At 50.5% G+C, this 24800-nt stretch overlaps 1 protein-coding gene across 3 annotated transcripts in view; it reads right to left on the bottom strand.

The window, feature by feature from the left end:
- Window positions 1–24800, bottom strand: part of EML5 (EMAP like 5) — a 197391-nt gene that overhangs the window by 84235 nt on the left and 88356 nt on the right. For all 3 annotated transcript variants that reach the window (XM_073638227.1, XM_073638226.1, XM_073638225.1), the window contains exons 2-4: window positions 20611–20770; window positions 18865–18963; window positions 18509–18577 (exon numbers count right to left, since the gene is read on the bottom strand). In XM_073638227.1, the coding sequence (XP_073494328.1) occupies window positions 18509–18577; window positions 18865–18963; window positions 20611–20770 (328 nt within the window). The remainder of the gene's footprint in view (window positions 1–18508; window positions 18578–18864; window positions 18964–20610; window positions 20771–24800) is intronic.

Here is a 24800-nt window from a genome sequence, read left to right as displayed (position 1 = left end):
GACCTCCAGGATCCCTGATCTGGATCTTTTCAGGGACCCCGCAGTGTCAACCAGTCCTGTAACAACTTTACTATTCACTGACATCTTGCAGTTTCTATAAGGGTCGGGCGAGCGGTACTTCCCGTAATCCCTCTCAAAAACCAAAGATGCGTGTCTATCATACTGACACCTCATTAGCAAAGATTTCACTCTGGAGATCTCCTCGCGGCTACCTCCAGTTGAGACAAGATGCTCGAGTTTCCTCCTCAGGCCCTGATACAGGCGGTACCTGTCCAGGCTCCTGAGGCTCGAGAGCTGGCGGAAGAATCTCGCCACCCTTTTCTTAAACATCTCCCACCACTCTGACTTACTACTACAAAGATCCAGTAAGGGTACCTGGCTCTGAAGAAAATCCTCAAAGGACTGTCTTATCTCCGCTTCTTCCAAGAGAGACGAATTGAGCCTCCAAAAGCCTCTTCCCATCCGGGGGGGTCTCTGTAACATTCAGGGAAAACAAAATCATACAGTGATCGGAGAACTCCACCTCAACAACAGATACTGCTGAAGAGACGGCTTCCTCCTTTAAATAAAACCTGTCTATCCTGGACCTACAGTTACCTCTATGATAGGTGAACCCCTCGTGGCCTGGGGTGTGCCGGATGTGGACATCCACCAGGCGAGCCTCACTAGCTATACTATTAAGGGCGACGCTATCATAAGTCAGCTTGTCTCTGGAACCTCCTCTATCCCGGGGCCTTGTGACAGTGTTAAAGTCCCCTCCAAAGACGACCTGCCGACTCGTAAAAAGGTAGGGCTTGATCCTCATAAAGAGACATTTCCGGTCCCACTTAGATTGGGGACCATAGATATTAATGAGCCGGAGCTCTTGTCCCTTCATGAGGACATCTAATATCAGGCACCTCCCCATTTCTAACTCAATAACCCGTCGGCATTTAACCGGTGCGGTAAAAAGGACCGCCACTCCGCTATACGGCTCGGCCGCAAGAGACCAATAGGAGGGCCCGAGTCTCCACTCCCTCTTAGCGATAAACACCTATGCCATGTTTGGCAGCCTGGTCTCTTGCAAAAAGAAAATTTCAGCTTCAACCCGGATGAGAAAATCAAAGACCGCAAATCTAGCCATATTTGACTTAATGCTGGCGACATTAATGGACGCCAGCGTCAACGGAGTGGGTACCGCCAACATTGGTGATTGAGTTAGATGGCTTTCTTCTTCTCACTCCTCTTATCCTCTGCTTCAGACAAGGAATCCTTCCCCCTCTTTAATGACACAGAGGTGTCCATTCCCACATTTTTCCTTCTTTTTCGTCCTCGTCTCCGGACTCTGGGTCAGTCCCTCCCCACAAGGACCTTGCATCCCCAGAAGAAGGAGACTCGGCGCCCCCTGTAAGCTCCGCCGAAGCCGGAACCTCACCCTCAGCCTCCTCCTCAGAGGAAGAGATGTTATCAAGGTCTTGGAACCGGTTAGAAAGACCAACCAGAAGGGAGTCAGTTTTACCTTCCTTAGGCACCTTGGTCAGAGCGGGAGAAGATGTTTTATCTCCCTTCTTTCTCTTCTTGTTGGTGCCAAGCTTACGCTTGTCCTCTAGCCACCGCTTATTATCCTCATCCATACTCATCCATCCATATCCTCATCTCTCTGCTCCTACTATATACTAATGGTACGTGACCCAACTTTTCCATCCTGATTTCCATGCAGCCTTCCCTATATCTCTCTGCTCCTACTATATACTAATGGTACGTGACCCAACTTTTCCATCCTGATTTCCATGCAGCCTTCCCTATATCTCTCTGCTCCTACTATATACTAATGGTACGTGACCCAAGTTACACTACCCACCCCCCACTTTCATTTATGACCTTGTTTACTGAACCTTTGAGTATCCTACATCTGGTTCAGCCTTAATCAGCTGATCAAGATGAGCACAGACCACTCCCCTCTGGTTCACAGCTGAATGCATTCTGTAGGCCATATATTGAGAACTAGGAGTCTGTGTCAGACTGAAGTCTGTGTCCCTCAGCTTAAGTGTCCATGAGCTGAAGTGTCTGAAATTTGAATTAATCCTGAATTGAAACTGAAGTGAACTGAAGCTACCTGGATACTAAGTCACAGTAAACAATGTTTGTTTTTGTTTTCACTCTCACCCCCTTAATCCTTCACTTCTTTCAACCACCCCTAATCCCTACACCTGGAAAGGAACTCTTCATCTCTCCCTCCATTCTCCCCACCCATCTCACCTCTTCCTCAGAGCTATTCCACAACATACAATCCTTTGTCTCCAAACACAGACAGCCACCTCATGCCCTCTCCTGCTCCCACCTAATAACGCTTTCTCTGCTCCTCCTTACTGCCGGCGACATCTCTCCAAATCCTGGCCCTCCTCACCACATCCCTACATTCACTTCCACCTCCTACCCCCGATCTATTCCAAACTCTCGTAACCCTTCTAACCTTACACCCATCCGCCCAGCCCCCGCTTCCCCAGTTCCACTAACAGGAGCTTTATGGAACGCTCGCTCTGTCTGCAATAAACTTTCCTACATTCACGATCTCTTCATCACTAACAAGCTTTCCTTCCTCGGAATCACTGAAACCTGGCTCACCCCCTCCGACACAACCTCTCCTGCTGCACTTTCGTATGGCGGATTCCACCTCTCCCATACCCCCCGCCCCAACGGCAAGCACGGTGGAGGAATAGGTTTCCTCCTCTCAGAAAACTGCTCCTTCACCCAGATCCCACTGCCGCCCGCAATTACTCTCCCGTCTTTTGAAGTGCACTGTGTGCGCATCTACTCCCCCTCCAACCTCCAACTGGCTGTCATCTACCGCCCCCCAGGATAAGCCACCACTTTCTTTGACCACTTCACCACCTGGCTACTTCATTTCCTCTCTGTTGACATCCCCACTATCCTCATGGGCGACTTTAACATCCCCATTGATACTTCCCTCTCAGCTGCCTCTAAGCTTCTATCCCTCACTTCCTCCTTTGGTCTTACCCAGTGGTCTTCCACACCCACCCACAAAGACGGCCACACGCTGGACCTCATCTTCACCCGCCTCTGTTCCCTATCTAACCTCTCTAACTCACCTCTCCCTCTCTCTGACCACAACCTACTCACATTCTCTTCTCTCTCCTCCCCGGGGCAACAATCCCCACTCCACAAACTTGAATACCCTCGTAGAAATCTCAAACACCTTGACCTACACTCTCTCTCTGAATCCCTCCTCCCTCTTACAGACATTAGTTCCTTACATGATGCAGATGCTGCTGCCACTTTATACAACACCACAACAGCTGCAGCTCTCGATTCAGTCGCCCCCCTCATGCATACCAAGACTCGCACAATCAACAGACAACCCTGGCACACCAGCCTAACTAAAGAACTGCGACGGGCCTCCAGGGCTGCTGAACGTAGATGGAAAAGGTCCCACTCCCATGAGCACTTCATCGCATTCAAACAGTCCCTCACTACCTTCAAGTCCACACTCACTGCAGCAAAACAAACATACTTCACATCTCTCATATCCTCCCTGTCCCACAACCCCAAACAACTATTCAACACCTTCAAATCTCTCCTCCGTCCCCCAGTGCCTCCTCCCTCTCCTCTTATTTCAGCTGAAGACTTTGCCTCATTCTTCAAGCAGAAGATTGACACCATCAGACAAAGCTTTTGCCTAAAGCCCCCACAGCCCCTCCCCACACCTACTCAACCCTCCTCCTCCAAAACTATATTCTCCACCATTTCTGAAGATCAACTTTCCTCCTTACTCTCCAAATCACACCTCACCACCTGTAAACTTGACCCTATCCCGTCCCACCTCATCCCAAACCTTACCACTATCTTCATCCCAGCCCTAGCCCACCTCTTCAACCTGTCACTAACAACTGGTGTCTTCCCCTCATGTTTCAAACATGCCTCAATCACACCCATCCTCAAAAAGCCCTCCCTTGACCCATCCTCTGTGTCTAGCTATCGCCCCATATCACTTCTCCCCTATGCCTCAAAACTACTGGAACAACATGTCCATTCTGAACTGTCCTCCCACCTCTCCTCCTGCTCCCTCTTTGACCGCCTACAATCTGGTTTCCGAACGCACCATTCTACTGAAACTGCACTGACTAAAGTCACAAACTACCTACTAACCGCCAAATCTAAACGACACTACTCTGTCCTCCTCCTCCTAGACCTGTCATCTGCCTTTGACACAGTGGACCATTCCTTCTTACTACAGACTCTCTCATCTCTCGGCATCACAGACTTGGCCCTATCTTGGATCTCCTCATACCTAACAGACCGGACATTCAGTGTCTCCCACTCACACACCACCTCTTCATCTCGCCCCCTATCTGTCGGTGTCCCCCAAGGTTCAGTTCTAGGACCCCTGCTCTTCTCCATCTACACCTTAGGCCTGGGACAGCTCATAGAGTCTCATGGCTTTCATTATCACCTCTATGCTGATGACACACAGATCTACCTCTCTGGACCCGATATCACCTCCGTATTAACCAAAATCCCACAATGTCTGTCTGCTATTTCATCCTTCTTCTCTGCTAGATTTCTAAAACTTAACATGGACAAAACAGAATTCATCATCTTTCCGCCATCTCATTCAACCCTCCCAACTGACCTATCCATCATAGTCAATGGCTGCCCACTCTCCCCAGTCCCTCAAGCTCGCTGCCTCGGGGTAACCCTGGACTTGGAACTCTCCTTCAAACCACATATCCAAGCCCTTTCCACTTCCTGACGACTCCAACTTAAAAATATCTCCCGGATCCGCACATTCCTAAACCATGAATCTGCAAAAACACTAGTGCACGCCCTCATCATCTCCCGCCTTGACTACTGCAACCTCCTGCTCTGTGGCCTCCCCTCTAACACTCTCGCACCGCTCCAATCTATCATAAACTCTGCTGCTCGACTAATCAACCTGTCCCCCCGCTATTCCCCGGCCTCTCCTCTCTGTCAATCTCTTCACTGGCTCCCCATTGCTCAGAGACTCCAGTTCAAAACCCTAACCATGACATACAAAGCCATTCACAACCTGTCTCCTCCATATATCTCCGACCTAGTCTCCCGTTACATACCTGCACGCAACCTCCGATCCTCACAAGATCTCCTGCTCTACTCCCCTCTTATCTCCTCCTCCCACAACCGTATACAAGATTTCTCCCGTGCTTCCGCCCTACTCTGGAACTCTCTACCCCAACGTATCAGACTCTCGCCTACCGTGGAAACCTTCAAAAGGAACCTGAAGACCCACCTCTTCCGACAAGCCTACAACCTGCAGTAACCACCGCTCCACCATACAGCTGCACGACCAGCTCTACCCTCACCTACTGTATCCTCACCCATCCCTCGTAGATTGTGAGCCCTCGCGGGCAGGGTCCTCGCTCCGCCTGTACCAGTCGCTGTCACATTGTGTTCAAGATTATTGAAATTGTTCTTGTATTATACCCCCTTTTTCACATGTAAAGCGCCATGGAATAAATGGCGCTATAATAATAAATAATAATAATAATACTTTCATAAAGGGAGGATTTCGAGGCAGAGGCGGTTTCCTCCCTGTAGATCCTCCTGACCTCCTCATCCAACTCATCATCCCTCGGGGCCTCAGCAGCAACACTGGCATCCAGGACAGGGGCCGCCCCGGTAGTCTGGGGCTCGCCCCGCTCCCTCTCCTGTCTGCGCTTGTCTAGACGCCTCAGCTGGGCAGGCGTCTTTTTATTGCTTTTCTTTCCTGGCCCCTCAACTCCCCCACCCCTGCTAGTCCCCTCCCCAGCAGAATCGGCCTCACGGCTTTCTCCCACCAGGGTCTCGACTGCATTAGCGAAGGAGCGAGGACAACGGCTGAATGGGTGACCTAACTCACCACACAGGTGGCACCTAATCTCCACAAAAGAGGCAGTAAGATGGCCGACACCCCCACACAACGCGCATTTCTGCACAGTGCAGTATGCACTGAAGTGTGTGAGGTCGCCGCACCTGTGACAGAGCTTCGGTTGCCCCTGGTAGAAGACCAGGATACGATCCCTACCCAGGAAGGCCGATGATGGAATGTGGGCAACCGTACCACCTGAACGCTTAAGTTTTACCATAAACGTCTAGGCCCCTGACCAGATACCAAACTCGTCGCGGTTTTTCTTTGGCATCTCCACCACCTCTCCATACCGACCAAGCCACGTCATGATGTCATAGCAAAAAAGCGACTCGTTATGAGTCATCACGATCACTTTCTTGATTTGGTTTTGGCGAGACAATGCCTGAACGGCAAAGTCTCGCCAGCCGGGCTCATTTTTTGCCAACTCATAATTCGTCAAGAAGAGCTCAAGCCCCTCCGGCCGAACAAAGCTGACATCAAACTCAGGCGTGGAATAGGGATGTATCAAGGCGTAGATGTCAATCACCTTGAAGCCCATCTTCAGCAGGAGCTCCACAAATTTAGACCTTGAAGGACATGCATCACTGCCCCTCCACCAAAGATGGACCACATTCCTACGCACACTGCCTGGCCCGGCTGTTGGGAGGGACCACACTGTATCCCCCCCTTTTTGCTCTCGGAAGGCCCCGAGGCCATGCCTCTCTATCCAGAAGGATAGATCAACATCTCGACCCTCTACCATTAGTAATCTCTCCCCCCTTCTTTAGAGCCTCCAGAAGGCGCCGTTGCAGCATGCCGTCCTCAAAGCTCGGAGACGAAGAGGAGGAGGATGCCCTATTTGCCCCGGAGGTGACACTGGCATAACTCTGGACAGGAGTTGCCACCACCGGGGGGGGGGCAACCCGACCAGTGACTACATCAGCCCCAACAGCATCACCATTACCCACCTCCATCTCACCCTCCACCAAACCAGCAACCACACCAATACACCCACCACCACATTCATTACGGCTGGACCAGTAACAATGGTGGATGACATTTTGACCTCAGCATCATCAGGCACAAGGGGCTCAGTCACCTCCATAGAACTGGAGGCGACCTCACCCCCGTTCTTATGTGTGCCCTCCACATCATCAGGCGTTAATTTCTGTTTGGCATTTGGTATAATGTGCCGCTGATCTTTAGCTGCTGTTAGGCGCCGCTGATCTTTAGCATCAGGATCTTCCGGACCAGTGACGCCAACACAAAATAGCACTTTCGTGGGAGGACTGGAACGCTCAGCCACGACAGCCCCCTCACACTGCCGCCGCTTCTCAACTAAGTAATCAGCGGCAACAGCATTCAGAGGCGCCGAGGCTACCGGAGCTGCCCCCGACACCGGGCTGCTCCCCTCTCCCACTGAGGAGCGCACCACAGCATCGTGGCCTGATGGAACGCCCGCCGCCGGGCCGCACTCACTGTCCAGCCTCTCGGCTGATGCACCTCCTGCTACGTCCCCGCTACTACAAGCAGAGACGGAGCTCTGCGCCTCACTACCGCGCTGTGCAATCTCCCCGCGCCTTTGCACCGGATCCACAGCAGAACCCGGGCTGGGCTGGGCAACGGGGCTTATACAGCGAGCTGAGCCTGCCGCCGACTCAGGGGGTACAGGGAGGGGGGGCATAGACATAGCTTACTGCTTCCTGCAGCTTTGGCTTGGTCTTCTTTGCCTTTTTGTGGCCCCCAGGTGCCTCTTCTGGTAGATCGTCACCAAGATGGAAGATTTGGAGGCACACTGGGGACTCCAGGAGATTTATCTCGGCCATTAGCGCCCCTCCCTGGCCGCTGCTGTCACTGTCCTCCCCAGAGCCGGCAGAACTGCGACCGGATGTCACTGTCGCCTGTCCTGCAGGGAGCTCGCTGCACTTGGCGTGCGGGTGACTTTGCAGGCTGCCAGGTGGGGCTTCCTGCTGGTCATCATCACTCTCATCATCCACCTGGCTCTCAGGCTGCAGCCCCATCTGCCTTTGCTCTCTGGTATCAGCCATTTCTCTGTAGCGGTCTTCATTTATTAGCTTTTCCTTGAATGGACCACTCTGCTCCCTGATGGTGGCTTTCCTAAGTTCCAGGAGATGAATCTCACTGGTCAGTCGCTTCACCTCAGCTTGGAGCTTGGCCTTCCTTGATTTGGAGGCCCCTGCAGCTTTTTCGCTTGTGCAGCGCAGCTCCTCCCGAAGTCTCCTGACCAGCTTTCTGGCATCTTCATACTCACGGAGGTGGATCATGACCCGGGAGGCATAGCTGGACACAGACTCCCGGGGTCCCTGCAGCGCCCAACCCCCCTCAGGGAGGTCGGCCTCACCTCCGTGAGCACTCAGCTTTCCTCCGGAAGGAGCGCCATCATGCACGCCGCTGTCAGGCTTTTCCTCCATGCTGGAAGCCTTGCGGCTTCTAGGGGTCTCCACAATCCCGAGGGGAGTAGGAGCCACATTGCTGCGACTCCTGGTGGAGCGTCTCACCCCCGAGTCCTCTGATGTGCAGGCCGGTTGCTGGTTTCTTCTGCCCCCCGCCGGCCTGGTCCGGGAAGCAGAAGCCTGGGGCTTGGCTCCTTCACTCATCCCAGAAACCAGCTCCCTCCCTGGGTAAGAGAGAGAGCAGGTCCCGAGGTGGAGAGGTGTTGGTTTCTCAGAGATCAAGAGCACACAGCAGGATCTGCAGACACCACACCCGCAATCACCACACTGACTAGCAGCTGATCAGAGCTGCACCCAGTATGCTGCTGGTGCAGTCACTGTGTACATACATTACATTACTGATCCTAAGTTACATCCTGTATTATACCCCAGAGCTGCACTCACTATTCTGCTGGTGCAGTCACTGTGTACATACATTACATTACTGATCCTGAGTTACATCCTGTATTATACTCCAGAGCTGCACTCACTATTCTGCTGGTGCAGTCACTGTGTACATACATTACATTACTGATCCTGAGTTACATCCTGTATTATACTCCAGAGCTGCACTCACTATTCTGCTGGTGCAGTCACTGTGTACATACATTACATTACTGATCCTGAGTTATATCCTGTATTATACTCCAGAGCTGCGCTCACTATTCTGCTGGTGCAGTCACTGTGTACATACATTACATTACTGATCCTGAGTTACATCCTGTATTATACTCCAGAGCTGCACTCACTATTCTGCTGGTGCAGTCACTGTGTACATACATTACATTACTGATCCTGAGTTACATCCTGTATTATACTCCAGAGCTGCACTCACTATTCTGCTGGTGCAGTCACTGGGTACATACATTACATTACTGATCCTGAGTTACATCCTATATTATACTCCAGAGCTGCACTCACTATTCTGCTGGTGCAGTCACTGTGTACATACATTACATTATTCATCCTGAGTTCCATCCTGTAGATCTTTTATTATAAAAATGAAAAACATAACAATAATAATAATAACAGAAACATAACAAAATTAATATCCACAAAATAAACAATGTAATGAAACTGGTCCAGCCGCTCCCTCTCCCCTCACACACACATTATACATATATACAGAATAAACAACTACTTACACTATGACATCTGGTCCGGTTACCAAACAAACTAATAACAAAACAATAAGTAAAATAAACAATAGCCATGAAAAATATATACAAACTAATATATACATATACATATATATATATATATATATATATATATATATATATATATATATATATATATATATATATATATATATATATATATATATTTTTTTTTTTTTTAGGTTTTTTTAGATTTTTTTTTTAAATTAATATAAAATAAATACTAACTATACAAATATATACAAGACTAAACAAAAAAACCCACACTGAAGCCCACAAGTTCCAACCCCGGCAATGACCTGAGAGCTGGTCCTGCGTCTCATGCCTATATCCAACGTCCATAGGCCAGATCAGGCAGTGCCAGTTTTTCACCCAAATAATCAGTGTCCCAAAGTCCCACAAGATGAACCCACCTCCCCCCTTTACCCACCACCCAACCTAACACCTACATCCAAACCCATATATACAATATATACAGAAACAAACAATACAATGACACACAATACAATAACCACAACTGACAAAGCCCAAGTTCGGCGCCTGCAGCCCTACATCACTGTCTATTGATCAAAAACAAAAATCTATGGTGTCAGCAGCAGCCCACCACCAGGAGAGGAGATGACCAGACTAGGGCACACTAAAAGAAAAGCCCCTCCAGAGGAGAGCGGCCCTCCGTGTACCCAGTCTCTCATACTCCAGAGAACGCACCTTCACCAGGTCACCGAGTATGGTCCTAAACACATCGTCCACTGGGAGGATTTTCCGTTGCGTCGATACTAAGCACCGTGCGTTCCATGTGTGATACCTAACCACTGCGCTAACTAGAAATAAGGTGCAGCGGTCCCGACCACCCAGGTCCCCGAATGCTCCATAGGCCCATTCCGCATAAGAGAGACCGGCCAGCCGGGGCCAGCCAATGGAGGCGCCCACCCTGTTGTACACCTCTGTGTTAAAGGGACAACGAAGCAGGAAGTGGTCCATGCTTTCCAGCATGGTACCACAATGCTCCCGAGGACAGTTCCTGTCCTCAGAGCTCCTACACTTCAGATTGTCCCTCACACACAGTTTCCCATGGAAGCAGCACCAAGCCAAGTCCCAAAACTTCGAGGGGATCCTGATAGAATTCAAAAGATGCAGACCCCACCCCAAGATCCCGACTTGGGCAATCCCTGAGCGCCAGAGGCCTCTGAAAATGGGTCAACAGAACCCTTTTGTCAAGGAGCTTGCTTGGCAGAGTCCTGACCTCCCACATTCCCAGACCCCACCGGCGAATTACCTTCAGAACCACGGTAGCGTAAGCCGGGAGATGTCCATGCGGTGTGCGGAGATCCTTCACTTGCCCTCCTGTCTCCCATTCCTGGAAGAAAGGCTGAAACCATCCCCTACAGGAGAATACCCACGGAGGAGCCCTCTCTTTCCAGAGGTTTGCAATATTGATCTTAATGAAGGTATTCACAAGGAATACCACAGGGTTGACCATACCCAACCCTCCTAGTCTGCTCGTACGGTAAGTAACCTCCCTCTTGACCAGGTTCAGTCTATTCCCCCATACCAGTTGGAAGAACAAACTGTAGACCCGAGTCCAGAGAGGCTCTGGCAAGATGCACACACTGCCCAGATAGATCAGCAAAGGGAGCAGGTAAGTTTTGATCAGGTTTACCCTTTCCCTTAGGGTCAAGGACCAACCCTTCCATTGGTTCACCTTCTGAGTGGCGATCTCTAGCCTTCTGTCCCAATTTTGTTTGGGGTAATCCCCCTGGCCAAATTCGATGCCAAGAACTTTTGCAGAGACTTTGGGTTCTGGAAGGGTGTCCGGGAGATCAAAACCAGGATCTCCTCCTCCCAGCCAGAGACTCTCACACTTATCCCGGTTGATCTTAGACCCGGATGCCTCCGAGTAGCGATTTACCTCTGACATCAGCCATTCTGCCTCCCCATCAGAGGAAACAAAAACGGTGACGTCATCGGCATACGCCACCACTCTCAGAGTGGCTTCCGGTGCGGCCTGGTCCATCCCGATCCCAGCCAACGGTCCACGCTCCACCCTCCTAAGAAGTGGGTCAATCGCAAACACGTACAGTAGCGGGCTCAAGGGATAACCCTGGCGAACACCACACCCAACCTCAAAAGAGCTGCCAATCCAACCGTTCACAAGCGGGAAACTCTCTGCCCCAGAGTACAAGGTCTTAAGCCAATCAACAAACCCCCCCGGCAGGCCATACCTCAGAAGGACAGACCAGAGGTACTCATGATTAACCTGATCAAACGCTTTTGCCTGGTCCAATGACAGCATGTACCCCTTCCAGTTGCCAGCCCTACCCTGCTCCACCGCCTCTCGGACACAGAGTACAGCACTAATTGTACTGCGGCCCGGAATAGAGCAATGCTGGGCCCCCGAAAGGAGCTGGGGTGCAAATTTCACCAGCCGATTAAACAGCACCTTTGCCAAAATCTTCCTGTCTGCATTGAGAAGCGCTATGGGACGCCAATTCTCAATGCAAGATGGGTCCTTACCCTTTGACAAGATGATCAGGGCAGACCTCCTCATTGACTTTGGCAGAGTGCCCGAGGAAAGACACTCATTGAATACCTCAGTCAAGAGGTGAACCAAGGCGTCCTTAAAGGTCTTATAGAATTCAGATGTTAAGCCATCCGGACCGGGAGATTTCTTCAGGGCAAGCCCTTCAATCGCCAACTTAACTTCCTCTTCCCTGATCATCTCTGTCAAAACGCCAAGAGAGGGGTCTACCCCTGGTTCGGGGACGGCTTCTGCCAGAAAAGCCGACATCTCATCCCAGTCCAGATCCCTCTTCCCCAAGAGGTGCGAGTAGAAGGATCTGACGACCTCCAGGATCCCTGATCTGGATCTTTTCAGGGACCCCGCAGTGTCAACCAGTCCTGTAACAACTTTACTATTCACTGACATCTTGCAGTTTCTGTAAGGGTCGGGAGAGCGGTACTTCCCGTAATCCCTCTCAAAAACCCAAGATGCGTGTCTATCATACTGACACCTCATTAGCAAAGATTTCACTCTGGAGATCTCCTCGCGGCTACCTCCAGTTGAGACAAGATGCTCGAGTTTCCTCCTCAGGCCCTGATACAGGCAGTACCTGTCCAAGCTCCTGAGGCTCGAGAGCTGGCGGAAGAATCTCGCCACCCTTTTCTTAAACATCTCCCACCACTCTGACTTACTACTACAAAGATCCAGTAAGGGTACCTGGCTCTGAAGAAAATCCTCAAAGGACTGTCTTATCTCCGCTTCTTCCAAGAGAGACAAATTGAGCCTCCAAAAGCCTCTTCCCATCCGGGGGGTCTCTGTAACATTCAGGGAAAACAAAATCAAACAGTGATCGGAGAACTCCACCTCAACAACAGATACTGCTGAAGAGACGTCTTCCTCCTTTAAATAAAACCTGTCTATCCTGGACCTACAGTTACCTCTATGATAGGTGAACCCCTCGTGGCCTGCGGTGTGCCGGATGTGGACATCCACCAGGCGAGCCTCACTAGCTATACTATTAAGGGCGACGCTATCATAAGTCAGCTTGTCTCTGGAACCTCCTCTATCCCGGGGCCTCATGACAGTGTTGAAGTCCCCTCCAAAGACGACTTGCCGACTCGTAAAAAGGTAGGGCTTGATCCTCATAAAGAGACACTTCCGGTCCCATTTAGATTGGGGACCATAGATGTTAATGAGCCGAAGCTCTTGTCCCTTCATGAGGACATCTAATATCAGGCACCTCCCCATTTCTAACTCAATAACCCGTCGGCATTCTACCGGTGCGGTAAAAAGGACCGCCACTCCGCTATACGGCTCGGCCGCAAGAGACCAATAGGAGGGCCCGAGTCTCCACTCCCTCTTAGCTATAAACACCTCTGCCATATTTGGCAGCCTGGTCTCTTGCAAAAAGAAAATGTCAGCTTCAACCCGGCTGAGAAAATCAAAGGCCGCAAATCTAGCCATATTTGACTTAATGCTGGCGACATTAATGGACGCCAGCGTCAACGGAGTGGGTACCGCCATCATTGGTGATTGAGTTAGATGGCTTTCTTCTTCCCACTCCCCTTACCCTCTGCCTCAGAGGAGAAATCCTTCCCCCTCTTTAATGACACAGAGGTGTCCATTCCCACATTTTTCCTTCTTTTCTCGTCCTCGTCTCCGGACTCTGGGCCAGTCCCTCCCCCCAAGGACCTTGCATCCCCAGGAGAAGGAGACTCGGCGCCCCCTGTAAGCTCCGCTGAAGCCGGAACCTCACCCTCAGCCTCCTCCTCAGAGGAAGAGATGTTATCAAGGGCTTGGAACCGGTTAGAAAGACCAACTAGAGGGGAGTCGGTTTTACCTTCCTTAGGTACCTTGGTCAGAGCGGGAGAAGATGTTTTATCTCCCTTCTTTCTCTTCTTTTTGGTGCCGAGCTTACGCTTGTGCTCTAGCCACCGCTTATTATCCTCATCCATACTTTCATAATGGGAGGATTCTGAGGCAGAGGCAGTTTCCTCCCTGTGGATCCTCCTGACCTCCTCATCCAACTCATCATCCCTCGGGGCCTCAGCATCAACACTGGCATCCAGGACAGGGGCTGCCCTGGTAGTCTGGGGCTCGCCCCGCTCCCTCTCCTGTCTGCGCTTGTCTAGACGCCTCAGCTGGGCAGGCGTCTTTTTATTGCTTTTCTTCCCTGGCCCCTCGGCTCCCCCACCCCTGCTAGTCCCCTCCCCAGCAGAATCGGCCTCACGGCTTACTCCCACCGGGGTCTCGACCGCAATAGCGAAGGAGCGAGGACAACGGCTGAATGGGTGACCTAACTCACCACACAGGTGGCACCTAATCTCCAAACAAGAGGCAGCAAGATGGCCGACACCCCCACACAACGCGCATTTCTGCACGGTGCAGTATGCACTGAAGTGTGTGAGGTCGCCGCACCTGTGACAGAGCTTCGGTTGCCCCTGGTAGAAGACCAGGATACGATCCCTACCCAGGGAGGCAGATGATGGAATGTGGGCAACCGTACCACCTGAACGCTTACGTTTTACCATAAACGTCCAGGCCCCTGACCAGATACCAAACTCGTCGCGGTTTTTCTTTGGCATCTCCACCACTTCTCCATACCGACCAAGCCACGTCATAATGTCATAACAAGAAAGCGACTCATTACGAGTCATCACGGTCACTTTCTTGATTTGGCTTTGGCGAGACACTGCCTGAACGGCAAAGTCTCGCCAGCCGGGCTCATTTTTTGCCAACTCATAATTCGTCAAGAAGAGCTCAAGCCCCTCCGGCCGAACAAAGCTGACATCAAACTCAGGCGTGGAATAGGGATGTATCAAGGTGTAGATGTCAATCGCCTTGAAGCCCATCCTCAGCAGGAGCTCCACAAATTTAGACCTTGAAGGACATGCATCACTGCCCCTCCACCAAAGATGGACCACATTCCTACGCACACTGCCTGGCCCGGCTGTTGGGAGGGACCACACTGTATCCCCCCCTTTTTGCTCTCGGAAGGCCCCGAGGCCATGCCTCTCTATCCAGAAGGATAGATCAACATCTCGACCCTCTACCATTAGTGATCTCTCCCCCCTTCTTTAGAGCCTCCAGAAGGCGCCGTTGCAGCATGCCGTCCTCAAAGCCCGGAGACGAAGAGGAGGAGGATGCCCTATTTGCCCCGGAGGTGACACTGGCATAACTCTGGACAGGAGTTGCCACCACCGGGGGGGGGGCAACCCGACCAGTGACTACATCAGCCCCAACAGCATCACCATTACCCACCTCCATCTCACCCTCCACCAAACCAGCAACCACACCAATACACCCACCACCACATTCATTCCGGCTGGACCAGTAATAATGGTGGATGACATTTTGACCTCAGCATCATCAGGCACAAGGGGCTCAGTCACCTCCATAGAACTGGAGGCGACCTCACTCCTGGCCTTATGTGTGCCCTCCACATCATCAGACGGTAATTTCTGTTTGACATTAGGTATAATGTGCCGCTGATCTTTAGCTGCTGTTAGGCGCCGCTGATCTTTAGCATCAGGATCTTCCGGACCAGTGACGCCAACACAAAATAGCACTTTCGTGGGAGGACTGGAACGCTCAGCCACGACAGCCCCCTCACACTGCCGCCGCTTCTCAACTAAGTGATCAGCGGCAACAGCATTCAGAGGCGCCGAGGCTACCGGAGCTGCCTCCGACACCGGGCTGCTCCCCCCTCCCACTGAGGAGCGCACCACAGCATCGTGGCCTGATGGAACGCCCGCCGCCGGGCCGCCCTCACTGTCCAGCCTCTCGGCTGATGCACCTCCTGCTGCATCCCCGCTACTACAAGCAGAGACGGAGCTCTGCGCCTCACTACCGCGCTGTGCAATCTCCCCGCGCCTTTGCACCGGATCCACAGCAGAACCCGGGCTAGGCTGGGCAAAGGGGCTTATACAGCGAGCTGAGCCTGCCCGCGACTCAGGGGGTATAGACATAGCTTACCGCTTCCTGCAGCTTTGGCTTGGTCTTCTTTGCTTTTTTGTGGCCCCCAGGTGCCTCTTCTGGTAGATCGTCACCAAGATGGAAGTTTTGGAGGCACACTGGGGACTCCAGGAGCATAATCTCCGCCATTAGCGCCCCTCCCCAGCTGCTGCTGTCACTGTCCTCCCCAGAGCCGGCAGAACTGCGACCGGATGTCACTGTCGCCTGTCCTGCAGGGAGCTCGCTGCACGTGGCCTGCGGGTGACTTTGCAGGCTGCCAGGTGGGGCTTTCTGCTGGTCATCATCACTCTCATCATCCACCTGGCTCTCAGGCTGCAGCCCCATCTGCCTTTGCTCTCTGTTATCAGCCATTTCTCTGAAGCGGTCTTCATTAATTAGTTTTTCCTTGACTGGACCACTCTGCTCCCTGATGGTGGCTTTCCTTATTTCCAGCATATGAATCTCACTGGTCAGCCTCTTTACCTCGGCCTGGAGTTTAGCCTTCCTCGGTTTGGAGGCCCCTGCAGCTTTGGCGCTTGTGCAGCGCAGCTCCTCCCGAAGCCTCCTGACGAGCTTACTTGCATCTTCATACTCACGGAGGTGGATCATGACCCGGGAGGCATAGGTGGACACAGACTCCCGGGGTCTCTGCAGCGCCCAACCCCCCTCAGTGAGGTCAGCCTCACCTCCGTGAGCACTCAGCTTTCCTCCGGAAGGAGCGTCATCATGCACGCCGCTGTCAGGCTTTTCCTCCATGCTGGAAGCCTTGTGGCTTCTAGGAGTCTCCGCAGACCGGGAGGAGTAGGAGCCACATTGCTGCGACTCCTGGTGGAGCGTCTCACCCCCGAGTCCTCCGATATGCAGGCCGGTTTCTGGTTTCTCCTGCCCCCCGCCGGCCTGATTCGGGAAGCAAAAGCCTGGGACTTGGCTCCATCACTCATCCCAGGAATCCCACTCCCTCCCTGGGTAAGAGAGAGAGCAGATCCCCAGGTGGAGAGTTGTTGGTTCTCAGAGCTCAGGAGCTCACAGCAGGATCTGCAGCCACCACACCCATAATCACCACAGTGAGCAACAGCTGATCAGAGCTGCACTCACTATTCTGCTGGTGCAGTCACTATGTACATACATTACATTGCTGATCCTGTACTGATCCTGAGTTACATCCTGTATTATACTCCAGAGCTGCACTCACTATTCTGCTGGTGCAGTCACTGTGTACATACATTACATTACTGATCCTGAGTTACATCCTGTATTATACTCCAGAGCTGCACTCACTATTCAGCTGGTGTAGTCACTGTGTACATACATTACATTACTGATCCTGAGTTACCTCCTGTATTATACTCCAGAGCTGCACTCACTGTTCTGCTGGTGCAGTCACTGTGTAAATACATTACATTACTGATCCTGAGTTACATCCTGTATTATACTCCAGAGCTGCACTCACTATTCTGCTGGTGCAGTCACTTTGTACATACATTACATTACTGATCCTGAGTTACATCCTGTATTATACTCCAGAGCTGCACTCACTATTCTGCTGGTGCAGTCACTGTGTACATACATTACATTACTGATCCTGAGTAACCTCCTGTATTATACTCCAGAGCTGCTCTCACTATTCTGCTGGTGCAGTCACTGTGTACATACATTACATTACTGATCCTGAGTTACATCCTGTATTATACTCCAGAGCTGCACACACTATTCTGCAGGTGCAGTCACTGTGTACATACATTACATTACTGATCCTGAGTTACATCCTGTATTATACTCCAGAGCTGCACACACTATTCTGCAGGTGCAGTCACTGTGTACATACATTACATTACTGATCCTGAGTTACATCCTGTATTATACTCCAGAGCTGCACTCACTATTCTGCTGCTGCAGTCACTGTGTAGCTATCTCTAGAACCATCTGGTACAGGACAGATTTCAGTCTTATTCTTTAGTATCTTTCCATTTCCGGTGATGCTACAATGAGGGTCTATATCTAGTAATGGGGGTCTCCTAGTGGCGGGTGCCTCGTTAGCGCGTTTTTCCCCGCGCTTTCTGCGTCCCGTTATTTGGTAATGAATAGGGGAGCGGTTTGTGTCCCGGTTCGGCGGCGCAGCCTCGATGTGAAGTTAAATATTTATCTTTCTATAAATAATTCATCTGATCAGATAAATAATTCAGAGTAAACAGCGCAGAGAAATGTTACTCAAGTGGCGCTGTCTGCGGAGCGCGCGTCACGCTGCTTATCTGGGGGCACGTTGTTGAGGAGGAGAGCGGCAGCAGCAGAAGACAGGACTGCGAGGGCAGCACAGGGGCCAGTTACCCCCACAATGAGAGGCACAGGGGCATCTACAGAACCGCAGGGACACGAGTCAGGAACACTGGAGATATATGGGGCATGAAACAAGTCTGTGCAGTCTGGAGAGGCAGCATATTGTATAGCAGAAAAAGATAAAACTGTCAGAGCAAGAAAGGTTATAATAACCAGTGTGCCATAAATATATTACAGACGGTGACCCAGAGGATTCACGAGCAGAACCGAACCACAGAAATCCAATGTCAGTGTAGCTGCAGACCTTGATGTGCTTCACTCCGCAGCTGACCAGCTTGTTCGGCTGATACAGATCCCACGAGATGTCGAAAATCTGGAAGAAAAACAGACAGGAGTGAGATATAACACGGCAGCATCACAGGACACGGCTCCAGGTGCAGGGGCCACAGTGCCAGCGTGAAGAGGGGCCCTCACATCTACCACAGGTTGGAGAGCACAGGAATAGAGAATGGCGACCTGCAGCTGATAACTTAGAACACTAGCTTGCAATCATACAAATATCTATAGATATCACCACCAGATATATGAGGCCTGTGCTTATGGTCTGTAGGGTGTCCCCCCCTTTCCTATATAAGCCCCTGTATAGATGAACCCCCATACCCGGTCAGTGTGTCCCGGAGCCATAGAGAGCATCTTCCCTTTCCTCCAGTCCCATACGCAGATCGTGTTCTTGGAGTCGAGGCCCACGGACACCAGACGCTGCATGGAGGAGAGGGAGTAGGATGAGAAGAGAGGAGAGGTCATGGTTACATTTCCTACACAGTGAGGAGTAGTGCGCCTGCACCAAGACAAGCACGACGCCAGCCCCCTGCATCCATCAATGGAGAGCAGCGGGCCCCTGCACCCACCAATAAGAGAGCAGCCGGACTCTGCATCCAACAATGAAAAGCAGCCAAACCCCTCTGCATCCACGAATAGAGAGCAGCCGGACCCAGCAACCAACAATGGAAAACAGCCGGCCTATGCACCCACAAATGGAGAGCAGCCAAACCCCTCTGCATGCACCAATAGAGAGCATCCTGCCCCTGCACCCCACCAATGGAGAGCAGCCGGACCCTGCACCCAACAATAGAGAGCAGCCGCAACCTGCACCCAACAATAGAGAGCAGCCAGACCATGCATCCACCAATAGAGAGCAGACAGACCATGCATCCACCAATAGAGAGCAGCCGGACCCTGCATCCATCAATGGAGAGCCGCCGGCCCATGCACCCACCAATAGAGAGCTGCCTGCCCCTGCACCCACCAATAGAGAGCAGCCGCTGCCTGCCAATAGAGAGCTGCCTGCCCTTGCACCCACCAATAGAGAGCAGCTGGACCCTGCATCCATCAATGGAGAGCAGCAGGCCCATGTATCCACCAATGGAGAGCAGCCGAACCCCTCTGCATTCACCAATAGAGAGCAGCCGGCCCATGCACCCACCAATGGAGAGCAGCCAGACCCTACACCCACCAATAGAGAGCAGCCAGACCCTACACCCACCAATAGAGAGCAGCCGGACCTTACACGCATCAATAGAGAGCAGTTGAACCCTGCATCCATCAATGGAGAGCAGCTAACCCCTCTGCATTCACCAATAGAGAGCAGCCGGCCCATGTACCCACCAATGGAGAGCAGCAGGTCCATGCACCCACCAATTGAGAGCAGCAGGTCCATGCACCCACCAATGGAGAGCAACAGGTCCATGCACACACCAATGGAGAGCAGCAGGTCCATGCACCCACCAATGGAAAGCAGCAGGTCCATGCACCCACCAATGTAGAGCAGCCGGACCCTGCACCCGCCAATAGAGAGCAGCTGGACCCTGCATCCATCAATGGAGAGCAGCCGGTCCCTTCTGCATCCACCAATAAAGAGCAGCCAGCCCCTGCACCCACCAATGGAGAGCAGCAGGTCCATGCACCCACCAATGGAGAGCAGCAGGTCCATGCACCCACCAATGGAGAGCAGCAGGTCCATGCACCCAACAATGGAGAGCAGCAGGTCCATGCACACACCAATGGAGAGCAGCAGGTCCATGCACCCACCAATGGATAGCAGCAGGTCCATGCACCCACCAATGGAGAGCAGCAGGTCCACGCACCCACAAATGGAGAGCAGCAGGTCCATGCACCCACAAATGGAGAGCAGCAGGTCCATGCACCCACCAATGGAGAGCAGCAGGTCCATGCACCCACAAATGGAGAGCAGCAGGTCCATGCACCCACCAATGGAGAGCAGCCACCCCCTGAATCATAATAACTTATATCCTGCACTGCGAGGACTAACCTCCTAAACCATATTATTTTGTGTAAGCCCCATACATTTTACATGCAGATTACACTGTATCTCAGACGTGCACCCACCTGACCGTCCAGATCAAACGCCAGGCACGCGATTCCGTGAGTGTGAACATCTTTCAGTATGGAGACTGTTTGCACGGAGTAGGAGTCCCACACGCAGATATACGGCTCCTTCCCAACTTGCCCAGTAGCCACCAGCAGCCTCTCGGGGTGCAGCGCCAAACTACAATGTAAGATACAACTTCAGCAATTGATCTCACATAGTAACAAATGACAATGCGGCCAATTCACCAAGAGGAAGCAATTGTCACCAGGACTGTATAGGGGAGCCCTGTGCGGATTAGTGTGGGGGCGCAACCCCTTTATAAAGACATATAAGATGGTAGATGTATGTCCCCATAAATAAATAGGATGTAGCGGCCTCACACGAGGCACTGCCGCACCATCAGCCTTAGGAGCGGAGCATGGAGTTTATATCATTAGCTCGTGATAAGGAGAGTCGAGAGGAATATTTTGACTCAATGTATTGGCAAAAGCGTGACCTGACAATAAGTGATACAGACAGCAGCATTCCCCACAGGGCCGGGTTTACGAGACCACCACCTGTACCCCAGACTCGTTAGAATAAACGGTTAATAGTTTAGTAAAAGACAGATAAACATTCAACAAGGAGTACAGAGAACATCTATTACTGCAGATTATTCCTCCCGGGGCTCCTTAAGTCAGCACTGAATAATGGCACGGACCAGAAAAGACGATCAACAGCTAAACATGAAAGCGCACAGGATTCTGGAGCATCCGACAGTGAACACACATTAAACCCGAATGATGATGTAATGTCCAGAACATGCACAAGACCCAAAAGAAGATGCAATGTCCAGATCTCTAGAACACATACAAGACCCGGGGGAAGAAGCAATGTCAAGCACTCTAGAACACACACAAAACCAGGGGAAGAAGCAATGTCCAGTACTAGAACATACCCAAGACCAGGAGGAAGAAGCAATGTTCAGTACTCTAGAACATACACAAAACCAGGGGAAGAAGCAATGTCCAGTACTCTAGAACAGGAAGAAGCAATGTCCAGTACTCCAGAACATACACAACATCGGGGAATGAAGCAATTTCCAGCACTCTAGAAGATACCCAAGACCCTGGGGAAGAAGCAAAGTCCAGTACTCTAGAACATATACAAAATCAAGGGGAAGAAGCAATGTTCAGCAATCTAAAACATACACAAGACCAGGAGAAAGAAGAAATGTCCAGCACTGTAAAACATACACAAAACCTGGGCAAGAAGCAATGTCCAGAACTCTAGAACATACACAAGACCGGGGGAAGAAGCAATGTCCAGCACTGTACAACATACACAATGTTACAACTCTCCTGTTAGGTTTTTTTTAGTTTGCTGGTTGGTCACATGACCATTTTGCCTATTTAATCCGGCTCCGCCCTCCTGGCTTTGCTGGACTTCATTGTATTTACTACTCTTGAGCTAGCTTGTTGCTCTATTGCCGTTCTCTGTTAGTTTTGCTAGGTCTTTTTGTTGTGTTTGTCTTTGACTGCTACTATTTCTGCTAGGAGGTGTCCAACTTGTCCCAGTCCCTAGATCTTGTAGGGATCCCTCCCCCACATCTATAGGTCTGCGTTCAGACTAGCCGAGGACTTTAGCGGGTCTGATCGCAGGATCAGGTTCCCCGTTACATCGTAGGGATCTAGTTTAGTTCTATTGTAGGGACAGATCTCCTGCCTTTCCTTAGTCTCTGTAGCAGATCATAATAGTAAGTCCAGCCCTAAAAGAAAAAAAAAAATAAATAAAAAGGAAAGGATTTTCTCTGGGGAAAGACCTCCAGTTTTCCATCATGATCTCGGTGCAAGATTTGGCTCAACGCTTGCAGGGACTCTCTCTGGAGGTGGCCAAGCTCCAACAACACGTGAGTAGCTGTTCTGGAGCGCATTTTGTGGAACCTAAGGTAAGTCTGCCTGATCTATTTTTTGGCGAACAACAAGATTTTTTTTCTTTTAAAAATGCTTGTCTATTATATTTTCGTTTGAGACCCGGATCCTCTGGTGATGAATCACAGCGCATAGGGTTCATAATGTCACTTTTGCGCAAAGATCCTCAGGGATGGGCCTTCTCTCTCCAACCTAGTGATCCGTGCTTTAGTTCAGTGGATAGTTTTTTTTCTGCTTTGGGTTTGTTGTACGATGATCCTGATCGTGTCTCATCTGCTGAGTCTGAATTAAGACGTTTGAGGCAGGGATCAGGTAATGTGGAAAAATATTGTTCTCACTTCCGTCGGTGGTCTGCCCAGGTAGGGTGGAACGATTCAGCTTTGAAAAGCTTGTTTCTGGCAGGGCTAGGTGAAAGGGTTAAGGATTTACTGATTGCTTATCCCACACCTGGAAACTTGCAGGAGGCAATGCAATTAGCTATACGGGTGGACAGGAGACTGCGTGCAAGGGTTAATGATAGCAAATCCTCTGCTATGTCAGCTCCGAGTCCTGAGAGGGTCTGTGCTGACAATGGAGAGCCGATGGAAATTGGGGCGATGGCACCCCGCTCTCAGGAAAAAGACCGCCGACTTTCTGAAGGCTTGTGTTTCTATTGCGGAAGCTCTGGTCATTTTATTAAGAGCTGTGTGCTTCGTAAGAAGAAAGAAAAAAAAATGGTCAGTCATGCTCGTATTGCCTGTTTAAATTCTAAGGGGGTATTCCTATCTGCCACTACTGCTGCTCAGGATGAATTAATTGAATTTCAGGTATTTGTGGATTGTGGATCTACACTGAATGTGATTGATGGGGGATTCTTGGAAAAACTTAGATTAGAATCTAAAACTTTGTCATCCCCTATTGCTGTGGTTTCTGTCGATGGCTCTCCCTTGAAGAGTGTTACTCACAAGGTCTGTGAATTTCCCCTCACTATTAATGGTATTCACCAAGAAAAGTTGGATTTGGTGGCATTGGATAATTTGCCTTCTCCAGTAATATTGGGATTGCCCTGGTTAAAATTGCACAATCCTGTACTGGATTGGTCTACCAGTGAAATTAAGTCCTGGAGCCCTAAGTGTTATGACAAGTGTTGTAACGGACGTATTGCTGCTGTGGATAGAGGGGAATTGCCTGTACCTATTCAGGATTTTTGGAGAGTTTTTTCTGAGGAGTCGCAGGTTTTGCCTCCCCATAGAGACTATGATTGTACCATTGAATTTGTCCCTGGAGCGACTCTTCCTAAGAGTCGTTTATTTAATCTTACTATTCCTGAGAGGAAGGCTTTGGAGGAATACATACAGACAAGTTTGGCCGCCGGTCACATTAGGCCTTCCAAGTCTCCTGTGGCTGTTGTTTTTTTTTTTGTGAAAAAAAAAGATGGCGGTTTACGTCCTTGTCAGGACTTTCGTGAGATTAATAAAATTACTGTAAGCAATCCTTACCCACTGCCATATTGATTCCTGATTTATTTAACCAGTTAATGGGGGCCAAGTGGTTCTCTAAAATTGATCTCCGGGGGGCATACAATCTGTTGCTCATGAAGGAGGGTGATGAATGGAAGACTGCTTTTAACACTCCTGTGGGTCATTTTGAGAATCTGGTTATGCCTTTTGGTCTTACCAATGCTCCAGCATTTTTTCAGAATCTGATTAATGACATCCTTAGACCTTTGATCGGTAACAATGTGGTTGTGTATTTGGATGACATTCTGATTTATTCGCCGGATCTGGAGTCTCATTGGCGGAGCGTGCGTGAGGTATTACAGTTATTAATGGACAATTCGCTTTTTGCTAAGCTGGAGAAATGTGAGTTCGCTGTACAGAGAATTAGTTTTTTGGGCTACATTATCTCCAGCAAAGGTTTTGAGATGGACCCGGTAAAAGTTCAAGCTGTACAGGAATGGCCTAGGCCTATTGGTTTGAAATCGATACAGAGGTTTTTAGGTTTCGCCAATTATTACAGAAAATTCATAAAAAAAATTTCTATTATTGTCAAACCTCTGACTGATCTCACCAGGAAAGGTGCTAATGCGGTTCAGTGGTCTTCTGAGGCCATTGAAGCTTTTGTGTATCTCAAGGAGAGGTTCACCTCTGCTCCCATCCTTATGCAGCCTGATGTGACTAAGCTGTTTTTGGTTGAGGTTGATGCTTCTTCTGTGGGGGTTGGTGCGGTGTTGTCTCAGGAAAACAAGGATGGAGTACATCCCTGTGCCTTTTTTTCAAAAAAATTTTCCGAGACTGAACTTAATTACGATATTGGTA

Source organism: Phyllobates terribilis, unplaced genomic scaffold, assembly GCF_046119375.1.
Source record: "Phyllobates terribilis strain yellow unplaced genomic scaffold, ASM4611937v1 Scaffold_7__3_contigs__length_470593459, whole genome shotgun sequence".
Taxonomy (NCBI): domain Eukaryota; kingdom Metazoa; phylum Chordata; class Amphibia; order Anura; family Dendrobatidae; genus Phyllobates; species Phyllobates terribilis.
Note: the sequence above shows the minus strand (reverse complement) of the source record. Positions and strands in the feature narration are given on the sequence as shown.